General features: G+C 36.0%; 1 protein-coding gene across 2 annotated transcripts; it reads right to left on the reverse strand.

The window, feature by feature from the left end:
- Nucleotides 1-257: 257 nt before the first annotated feature.
- Nucleotides 258-7,431, reverse strand: vamp3 (vesicle-associated membrane protein 3 (cellubrevin)). Of its 2 annotated transcripts, XR_013788112.1 has the most exons (6): nt 7,328-7,427; nt 4,752-4,833; nt 1,393-1,551; nt 1,239-1,290; nt 956-1,073; nt 258-780 (listed from the first exon to the last, which is right to left on the reverse strand). XR_013788112.1 is itself a non-coding variant. In XM_079483921.1 (5 exons), coding segments are annotated over exons 1-5 (318 nt in total). In that variant the 5' UTR covers nt 7,330-7,431; the 3' UTR covers nt 258-1,050. The 2 variants fall into 2 exon arrangements, 1 of the variants encoding a protein (XP_079340047.1); XM_079483921.1 differs by having other exon boundaries at nt 258-1,073; nt 7,328-7,431.
- Nucleotides 7,432-11,794: the final 4,363 nt, after the last annotated feature.

Here is an 11,794-nt window from a genome sequence, read left to right on the forward strand (position 1 = left end):
ATTTAAGAATCAATAATAACACAATTCAAAAAGTTTAAGTTGTTGAATAGTTAAATTTTTAACCCATGAGGAATGTCATACAAACAAATTCACTTTGAAAACTTGGTAAACTGATTTTGTGATTTGTAACACTGCATTTAGTGTAAGTGCGTATTTACATTGTAAAGAATCAAAGCATTAATTTCTTGGAGATACTTAAGGTATTGTAGTGAGTATAATAACGCATATACATCAATAACAGACTTCATAAGACAAAGCATGTTGAATTTATATATTTTATTAAGCCAAATTTGGCAATTCAAAAGGCTCAACAGTTTTGCAAGTCCACAGTATATAATTGCACTTGTTTACAATGTACACAAAAGTGAGATACATACAAAAAAGCTCTGATAAACATGTTTTGGCACTGTGAGCAAGAGGAACTGCAAAGACTTGTATTTCTACATAAATTATTAGTAAATCTTGTCAAAACATTTAATTACATATGGTCACAAATCTGATTTTTGTACAGATGCTGTTACTTAAATCAGAGTAAAGTAAGGTTACTCTGGCAGTGTTGTTTTAAGGCACTTCTGTTGTTGTTGTTGTTCAGAAAGGCTTTAGGTCTTGTTGGAAGTAAGTGTTTCGTTTTTGGCTGTCTCTGCACAAAGCCACAAGTGCCGAAATGTGATTTGGCCATAAAATATGAGCACAATTTTCCATTTATTAACATGAAAGTATGAGTGTTGTGATTTGAAAACGTTCTGGATCAATGTTTACTTTCAAACTGTAGTCACCGATCTATGTGAACAACAGTGAAGCGTTTATGTTAAAACATTAAATGTATTTAGAAAACAGTTAGGCATTTTGTAACACATCCATATCATAGCCATTAAAAACCAAAACAAAAAAGGGAAAAAAATCAATTGAATACAGTTTACAAAAAATGCTTCTGAAAATCAGCAGGTTAGATTACCTTGGAAGAACACTCATCTCTCTTTCTAATGTTGATACTAATGTTCACATCCTCCTTGTTCTTCCAGTCACAAGCATTATTGATTTAAATACTGATTATGATGTTGACTGCGTCCAGACTAAAAGAGAAAGAGGCATTCGAGTTTAAAAACCCTGTAGAATTAAAACCACTACCGCCTTTCATTCTGTGTACATCTTTATTTTATTAACAAAATGAATACTTAAATAAGGGGATTCAAATCAATGTTTCATTGAAGCCATTTACAGACTGTAAATATACTCACTGATAATGATGACAATGACGATCAGGATCACCGCTATCAAAATGGCCCACATCTTTAAGAAACAGACTTTATCATCAGACTTTATTACATACTTTATCATCTTGTGCAAGTGTTGGTTGTGTGATGAGTTTCTTGGTCACACGCTCTTTCATACCTTGCAGTTCTTCCACCAGTATTTTCTCTTTAGTTTGGCAGCACTGGTCTCAAACTGAGAAGCACCAGCCTGCAGGGCATCGGCACGGTCGTCTAGGTCTGTGAGCTTCTGGTCACGTTCCAGGACCTTATCAACATTCACCCGCATGATGTCCACCACCTGAAAGAACAGAAAAAGCAAAAAAGATGTCAGGGAATGTTGCCATAGGTGCAAACAAACAGCGGTTGGTGGAGGTTAAATACTCATATTTCACACGAAGTCACAGAAAACAGACTATTCAAAAAATGTTGTTTATATGAATTGACTGTATTTACAGGTATGTATTTAGGTAAAATTATCAGTTTGTTTCATTCTGGGAACTACTAACAAATTTCAAATAAAATGATTGTTTCTATTTGCAGTCATTTGCAGAAAATGACAAACTGGAGAAACAGATCAAAATTTTGTTGCTCCGGATCTTTTCACACATCAAATACTGTGATTAAAACAAGTTCATATTCACTTTATAACAGGACACTATCACAGACAGGTTCTACAAGGAAATAAAAGCAAAGATCTCAATGTGCAGAACACGCTTTTAAACACACTTCATAGCATATGACCGTGTTTGAAGTGTCGACATGTAAACATCACACAAAAACATGTTTGCTTAATTTTAAAGACTAAAACAATTCAGTTTTTTAATATTGAGAATCTTTCTAATGTGTTGGGTTACAGTTAATGTGATATCTGAGGGGAACCAACTATTGTTTTGCCCAAGAATCCTTTCTAGTTTACATTAACACAAGCAAGAGTTTATTTCACTGGAAAAATATCAAAATATTTCAATCCCAGCTTATTCAGCAGATGACTTGAGACACGTCAAAAAGAGAAAAAAAACTTTGGCTCACGGCAGAATTACATTAGTACAACTATGACAACACAACGTAAACTCCTCGACGCCAGACACATGCTCCACAAACCCTGTTGCTGTGTTGATCGCGCTTGCCCCTTTAAGAGGGATCAGAGTAGGCAGGAGCTCGGCGTGTGCACATCCATGTTTTACTTACATAACCGCAGTGACAAGGCATTACATAAGCCTGTGACAGCCAATTAAACCACCCCAAAAATGAATGAAAAGGGATGACGAGGAAGGGTCGTTCAGAGCGCCGAAACCTGCCCATGTCATGATGTTCAATTTACAGAAAACAAAGCGAAAATGTGAGCTGGAGAAAAGATGAACCACACTGTGATAATGCAGCAGCAGACCATATATTGCTTATGTTGACTGTACCCAGATTGTTTTTACACAAGTTAAGACTTCACAACAAGGCACTTTATTACACGCACCTGAACATTAATTATCGTGAATGTTTTTGCTACTACTATCCAGTAGATGTCACTTTTCCTTTTACAACGGGTGGATGTTTCAACAGGGAGCATTTAATTCATTTAGTGCTTAATTAACATGGCAGATGTGGGTGATTCCTCAAATTTATCACCACTTCCACATAAAAGGCGGCCGCTCTTTACAGCTAATTTTGTGAAATTGTATTTATTATACTCTAACTGAATTGTAAAATAACTTGATCCTGGTGGATCAAGGTATGCGACTGATCTGTTTCAATATACTTAAGTGTGTTTAAAGTTTTTTTATACAGATTTGTGGATCTTCATTTAATTTTTAATTCACTATTGTAATATGATATTTACTGACTTTTTTAGAAATATCTCTAGGATTTGTAAGAAATCTATAATAATTGACTCGAATCGAGAGCTTGTGAATTGGAATCGAATCAGAATCCATAGCCAGCCCTACTTTTATGCAATACATTTATAACTTAATCTCACAAAACAACTATTCTATCTCTTTAATATCTTTCTTTACACCTGCAGACCAAAGATACATTCATGAAACATATAGGAAAATAAGTGAATCATATTTATTGGTGTTGCAAACCAAAAAAAACGTATGGAGTTTGGTAAAAACATTTGATGAGTTCATCTGCAAAAAACAGATGAATCGTTTTTTCTGAAGTCATGTTTTTGTTGAGTATTCCAAGTAATATCAATCAATCTGCAGCTGGGTAATAAAACAAATGCAGTTAAATAATTTAAACATGATTTCGAAAAAGATTTTAACAAAATTATCTGTTTTTGCAAATAAACTCTTCATTTGCAGACCTACACTTTCTACTTAAAACGTCAAATACAATTTGTCCTATTACACCATCAAATAGTGTCAAATTAACAAATAACCCTATTAGTTGCTGCCTTATCATAAACTACTTTAAGTGATTATTTTACATGAATCTACACTCCATGCACAATGATGTCACAACAAAAAACTTATTTGTGACTTAGAACTTTGCAAATTTATAAAAAAAAGATATGTACATTGCATGGGTATTGACTAGTTGGTTAAAGCGCCTTAACAGACTCCAATGGGTAGACTGTGACAAGCTTTACACATCTGCATTTGGCAATTTTCTGCCATACTTCTCCTCAGATCCTCTCAAACTCTGTCAGAGTTGAAATTTCCACAAAGCAGATTTTTTTCAGAAGTCTTCCCGAGATCTGTGTCTTGATAACAATCCTGTCTTCGAGCTCTACTGGCAGTTATTTCGACCTCATGTCTTGGTTTTTGGTTTGATATGCATTTTCACCCGTTGCACCTTTTATTGAAAGGTACGGTATGCGTTTCTCCAAATCATACTTATTCAATTGAACTTGCCACAGGTTACCTCCATTATTGTGCATGGAGTGTAGATTAATGTAAACATTTTTTTTTAATTAAGTTGTTTAAGATAAGGCAGCATCATAACAAAATGTGAGTAAAATGAAGGGGGATGACTACTTTTGCAAGGCACTGTATGTAGTGAATACTGACATGATCCATGCTGAAAATATTTAAGGGACACAGTGGATAATGTTGATCACAATGTAACAGACTGTAAATGAATCCTCCCTGAAAACACTGCACTGAACCGGATTAGTGCAGACGTCAGGAAGATGTCATACTTTACATTGTGATGTTTGAAAGCACAAAATTTCATATGAAACATAATAAAAGTTCAGTAATAATAAAGTCTGGTCTGTTGCATTTTTACAAAAGTTACACATTCTTAATCGAAGAATGAAAATGAATTAGTTTAAATAATTATGGAACAAAATTAACAGGATCCGATTGTCAGAACCTGAGTGCCTTTCTATACTGCAACAATATAATACAAATAACCTGTTTGGTTACACCAAATTAAGCTCTAAATGTCATATTAAAAACATTAAGTGTTACACAATGTTATTGACAATTCGAAATAGTACATTATGAAAATCAACACCCCATTGCGTCACGGATAATGATTGCTGTGTAAACTTACCTCATCCACCTGCGCCTGCGTCTGCTGCAGTCTGCGGTTACTCCCTGACATCCCTGCTGAACCTTCTGCACCAGGGGCGGACCTAGAAATGAAAAACAAAAACGTCTTATACAACATGTCTTATTTAACGTTCATTCAATACATTTTTATTTTAAATGTAAGCAATGACATACAAATGCACCACAAATTATAAACATTCTTTAGTTTAGGGGCCGTTTACACGAGACCATTTTCAAGTGAAAGCGCAAAACAATTTATGCGATTTGGCTGTCCGTTTACACGGAAACTGCGTTTTAGGGGACTGATAACGCAATCTTTTGAAAATGGGTTTCAAAGTGCAAGTTTTTGAAAACCACGGTGTTCTCATGTCCATGTAAACCCCGCAGTACGCAAGAATTAGAAAACGACATCGTGCGCATGCGTATTTGGTGTGGGAGTGTGGTATGCCCGTGTACACCCAAACACAACGAAGAAGAAACAAATACAACAATGGCGGATTACATGGGGGTTTTTTTTGTGCTGTGCAATAGTTGGTTAACGCTTCTCCAGCAAAGTGTAGATTTACTACCCCAGTGCTAGAACCACCAGCGGACACAAATTATTAACCTACAGCAAAATCTTAACCCTCATTCACAGCGACGAAGGGTTTTTAAACGGTGCTTTTGGATCAGACCCGGGAGGACGAGAAGATGGAAGGAAAATTTTTAAACGTCCAAACTTTTCGCCATCTTGTTTGTATATGTGCGCACGCTTCTCTTAACTATAAATGAGGAGAAATGCAGCGCTCTGTATTGTATGCTCTATATGTCGATGGAAGTCCGCCTTCCAATAAACCATCAATCAATCATCAGGGACTCTGGTATTTTTTCTTTACAAAGTGATGTCACCAAATACTGGCGTGGCATGCGTAATACAGTGTTTTAGTCATTTTTGCGGATCTGTGTAAACGCGGATTGTTATGATAACGTTGTCGTGTGCACGTGAAACTTTTCAAAAACGCAAAAGACTTTTCAAATTGTAAATCCTATCATCACTTACTCACCCCCGTGGTATAACAAAACCTGTATAACTTTCTTCCGAACAAAATAAAATATTTTGAGAAATGAAGATAACCAAGCAACTTTGAACTCCATTGACTTCCACTGCACCACAGACACATTTCTCAAAATATCTTCTTTTGATATCTCACATAAGAAACAGTCAGATACAGGTCTGGAACAAAATGAGTGCAAATAAACGATCACCAATTAGTTCTTTTTTGGGCCAACTATCCTTTTAAGAACAGACAAGATACGGTTCTCTTCTGCCATCTAGTGGTATAAAAAACCATTAAAACAGCACTCAAAATATAAAGCGCAGAGTGGCTTTTACAAGTGGAAGTAAGGGGCATCAGATTGAAAGTGGTTTGAAACCACTAAAAGAGGAATTTACCTAGAACTGTATAGAAAACAAAGAAAACAAGTGTAACAGTTAAAAGGATAATAACAGATCTCGCTAGTAGTAGTTGACCTACCCGGTGAATACATCTAGAAATCTATCAATCTTATCATAAAGGAAGGCGATGGCTACATTGTACCCTTGTAAAACCTCGATACAGATACCACAGTACTGTTTACAACAATGTCTTGTATCCTACACATCATTGTGTGAGCACTATTGCAACAAGCAGTTTCTTTCAGAAAGATCCCAGCAGATTTCTTCAGAAACACATGTGATCATGTGAACGACCCCTGAGAACCAAAGGTCAGCCAATTCAGACGGATTTAACTCTAGTGCTGCACATGAACACACTGTGATGTGTATGTGTAGGCAGAAAACAACACATCCATCAGACACAGATGGAGAAAACACACATTTCACACGCATCGGTGTAAAGAGCGAAGAATCCTCAGCTCATGTGATTGTGGCAAAACTTCTGGTCTTCCATCTGGAATTCCTCCAACATTATTGTAATATCTATCCAAATATGACCTGTATTCATAATCCAGATATTTAAAAAAACATCTTAATACTTCAGAGCCACCTTTATTGGAAAGTCCTGAGGCTTACATAAATACACGTTTGTATACTTTTTGTTTTCGTTATGAGGGGTTACGAATATGTTATTTTTAGGCATTAGTTATCTTCTAAACAATTATATCACTTAGAAAAAGTATACATAGAAGTATGCGTTAATTTAGCAGAACACAAACAACTACAAAACGAGTCAAAAGTTGCCATGAACTTTATTTGGTCAGCCAGAAACAGAGTGTTAGCCGTTAGCACGTAGCCGGTCCAAACGACAACTATTCGCAACCCCTCAAATGATCAACAAAACGGCATAAAGCTCATAATCTACACATTTACCTGCGTTCAAAACAAGATATATTTCAAATAAACGTTAAATACGCGAAACAATGAAAGAAAATGAAGTGAGGAAGTGCGCGCTACGCTAACCTGTTGATCCAGCCTTCTTCACACACACACCCATAAAAACAACAAACTTTCAAACTGATCGTTTTGTGACTCATATACACCCGAAAACACAAATCACAGGTTGTCAACCCCCAGAATAAAATGTGTGATGTTTTACTTACATGGTTATTGAGTTGATGCGCAGTGATGTTGTGTAAAGGCCCCGAGTCTGTTTGTGTGCGTGTGCGTGCGCGTGCGTGTGTGAGCGTATGTGAGCGTGAGAGAGAGAGAGAGAGAGAGAGAGAGAGAGAGAGAGAGAGAGAGAGAGAGAGAGAGAGAGTGAGTGAGTGAGTGAGCGAGAGAGAGAGAGAGAGAGAGAGAGAGAGAGAGAGTGAGTGAGCGAGAGAGAGAGAGAGAGACTTTAAAAACCTTTTTTTTAATAATCAAAAATCTTCACATTTAACTCAAATCAAATCAAAACAAGATGATAAAAAAAAAAAAAAATAAAAAAAATAAAAAAAAAAAAAAAATGAAAAAAAATCACCAATTAAAACGTAACTCTCCAGTCTCATCTCTTACCACGAGAGCATCTTCCACACTCCACCTCACATCAAAAAAGTACATATTCTTTATTAACTTACAGTAGTTGTATTCTACGGCAACTCTGTACTTCACTAGAGATTTAAACATTCCAAGCAAATCAGTATTTTCCCCTTGGTTTTTACATGTGTGGGATTTTAAAATAGCCAACTTTGCCTGTCCCAGTAGAAAGTTACCAAGCGTACACTTTGTTTTCCACTCTTTCTTATACTTCAACCCAAAGATAAACATTTCCTTTGTAAACATAACACCCAATTTTGTAAATATTCTATCCAGCAGATCAAATAAAGGAATCAACCTAAAACAATCACAAAACAAATGAAAAACAGTATCAAGAATATCACAAAAGGGACATGTAGATTCAACCATTCCATTGAATTTTGACACAAAACTGTTTGTTGCCACAACACAATGAAGTACTCTCCACTGGAGATCTCCAGACCTCTTAGGAATGGGAGGTTTATACAAACACCTCCATGATGGAGTCATTTCTGAGGAAACTAAAAAATGCTCTCTCCATTTGGTGTCAATACGTCCCTTCAATTGAGTATAAAACAAAGATTTTATGCACATGCAATACAACTTCTTTTTATCTGCTTCATAAAACAAAACATCATTAAAATCTTTCAATAGAGTATTATTTAGATCTTTATTCAAATCAGAAATTAGGTTAACTCTAAGATCTGGAAAGACCAACGACATTTCCCCATTTGTAATAAAATCATTCACATGGGTCAAGAAAGATTGAGGAACAGATTTTTTAAAGTCCTCAATTATTCTTTCAACATACCTCTCTGATCTAAGCCCGACTCTATCAGCAATTGATCTAGCCGTATACCACTGACCATTTACAGCATCGATTAGATCTTTCACAATAACTATTCCATTTTTTAGAAACCTATCAATTACTACACTTGAAATTGGAAAACTGTTTTTAAAAAGGGGATTATAAAACAATGGTTCTAAAACACCACAATGTTCATCTTCTTCCCTAGACTTTTTTAACAATTGCCAAGATTTGAAAACATTCACATAAAAATTAAAGAATGGAACATTTACTTTTGAGACAAAAGATTTCTCAATTAAGAACAACTGCTTATCCAAACAGATTCCCCCAATATCTCGTAGAACAGACAAGCCCAATGCAATCCACGGTATTTTGTCTGAACAGTACAATAGCTTTTGCAATGTTTGAAGCCTCATTGTTTTAACCCTTGCCTCCAAATGTATTAATCCCTGTCCTCCTTCCGTCACTGGGAGATACAAGACTCCAGGAGGGAGCCAATGATGCCCATCCCAAAAAAAATTTACAAAGGCTTTTTGGATTACACCTAGTAGTTCTTCAGGAGGGTCCAACACTGTTAATCTATGCCACAACATTGAGGCTGCTAAATTATTGACAATCAAACATCTCCCTCTATAAGATAACTTTGGGAGGATCCATCTCCACTTCTGTAGTCTCCCCACCACTCTGTCAACTAGACCCTCCCAATTATTTTTCATATACATTTCAGTTCCTAAATAAATTCCAAGAACTTTAAAACCATTTGTTACCCATTTACATTGTTGTGGTAAGTGAGGAGGGTCCGTGTTTTGCCACTCACCAAGTAACAGGGATGTACACTTCTCCCAATTAATTTGGGCAGATGTAGCTTTTTGGAAAATGTCCAAACTAGAAGTCAAAGCAGTCATATCCTCAGTGTTTCTGATAAAAACAGTTACATCATCAGCATAAGCTGTAAGTTTAACAGGTGGGATTTCTGGAAAACCAGGAACAACAAATCCATGAAGTCGTTTTCTTAAATATATCAGCAAAGGCTCAATAGAAATTGAGTACAAAAGTCCTGAAAGAGGACATCCTTGCCGTATGCCTCTTTTTACTGCAAAAGGTCTGGTTAAACAACCATTAATCCTGAGCATACTAGATGTATCATTGTATAGTAGCTTGATGCAAGACACAAACTGTTTACCAAAACCAAAGCCCTCCAGAGTCCTTAGCAAATATAAATGGTCCACCCTGTCAAAGGCTTTCTCCTGATCTAAGGATAAGAGTCCAATATCAACTTGATGTTTCTTGGCAACTGCAATAGTATCTCTTAACAAAAACAGGTTGTCAAAAATTGTCCTTTTAGGGATACAGTATGTTTGGTCCACATGAATTATAGTTGTCATACATTTCTTCAGCCTGTTAGTTATAGCTTTTGACAGTATTTTAAAGTCAGTACACAACAACGACACAGGACGCCAATTCTTTAAGAAACCAAGATCTCCTTTCTTGGGAATCAATGTCAGTACTGCTCTCCGACAACTAAAGGGTAAAATACCTTGATTAAAAGACTCTAGAAAAACCTCATACAAATCACGTCCAAGCACATTCCAAAAGCATTTAAAGAATTCCGCAGGGAGACCGTCCAACCCAGGAGATTTGCCACTGTTCAGCTCCTCCACAGCACTCGAAAACTCAGTAAAGGTCAAAAAGCCCTCCAGTTCCATCTTTTCTTCTTTAGACAACTGTGGAAGATCTAGAAGAAGTTCCTCAACTGCTGCTTCATTGCAGAAATCGGATTGATACAGTTTCTCATAAAAAGAAAGAGCAGAAGCTATAATTTCTTGTTGATTTGTCGTTTCATTTCCATTAGAGATTTTAAGTTTATGAAAAACACTCTGCTCTTTTAACTTTTTCTCCAGCCCAAAAAAAAAAGCCGTTGGAGCATCCATTTCATTGCACTTTAAATATCTTGTCCTAACAAAAGTTTCTTTCTCCTGCTCCTCCAATAGATCCTTCAAAATGTTCTTGTTCTTTTTAATGATGTCAGTTGATGAAGATCCACCTCTCTCATTGAAGCTTTGCTGAAGAATTTCTTGTTCTAATAGAGTCATCTTCATTTTCAAGTCTTCAGTATTATTTGCTGTATACTTCTGACAGAAATCTTTTATCTGCACTTTTCCCAGATCCCACCACTGACTTGAAGAAGTATAACTAGATCTCTCTCCTCTCCAAGACTTCCAAAAAAGATCAAAAGAGTGCACAAAGATGTGATCATGAAGTAATCTATTATTGAAGTGCCAGTGTGACTGATAGGATTTAGGCGACAGAACAGAGATAGACATGGAAATGTAATGGTGATCTGATATAGATGTAGGTGAGATACAGCTACCAAAAAATCTCCCCCTATTACATTCCTCTGTATAAAAGCGATCTAGTCTTGCAGCAGCAATATTGTTTGAATTCACTTTCAACCAAGTATACTGTCTAACGTTAGGATAAGCATCCCTCCACAAGTCTACCAGATGATGTCTATTAATTAAAGATTTGAAAACATCTGTTGAACCAAAATGAGGTTCCTCATGATTTCTATCCATATTGTAGTCCACAGTGCAATTAAAATCACCACCTATCACAACAGTCTTGTCCTCAGAAACCTTCAATAATTCTTCAGAGAGTCTTAGAAAAAAAGCACTACGCTCACTTCCTATATTAGGAGCATAAATATTAAAAAAAGAAAAACTGTTATTACTTATCGTTATGTCTGCTCGCAAAAGTCTTCCAGGTATAATTTCTAAGAAAACTGTATTGTCTTTGACACGTTTTGAAATTAAAAACGCAACCCCAGCGCTCACATTGGTACCGTGGCTAAGACTAATACCACCTTCCCATTCATTTATCCAATCTGCTTGATTACAAACATCTGTGTGTGTCTCTTGTAATAAAATAACATCTGCGTTTTTAAGTTGCAAATACTTATATAAAACACCTCTCTTTCTTACATCCCTACAGCCATTTATATTTAAGGATCCGATGTTAAAAGACACCATCAGGATGTATAAAGAGAAAATAAATGAAAACAAAAAATGATGTAATCTCAAGTACATGATAAATCTTTAAAAGCTCTTCTTTATCCTTTTCCTGACAGCACTCACAAATTTCTTTAACCGGTAGCGCTTAGGTTTATCTAGTTCCTCAAATGATGCTTTCTTCATAGCAATTTGAGAGGATTCAACAAAAAGCCTTAAATCTGGAAAGTGCATTTCAATCTTTATTTTTCTCT

This window comes from Barbatula barbatula (genome assembly GCF_947034865.1).
Source record: "Barbatula barbatula genome assembly, chromosome: 20".
In the NCBI taxonomy this organism is placed as follows: domain Eukaryota; kingdom Metazoa; phylum Chordata; class Actinopteri; order Cypriniformes; family Nemacheilidae; genus Barbatula; species Barbatula barbatula.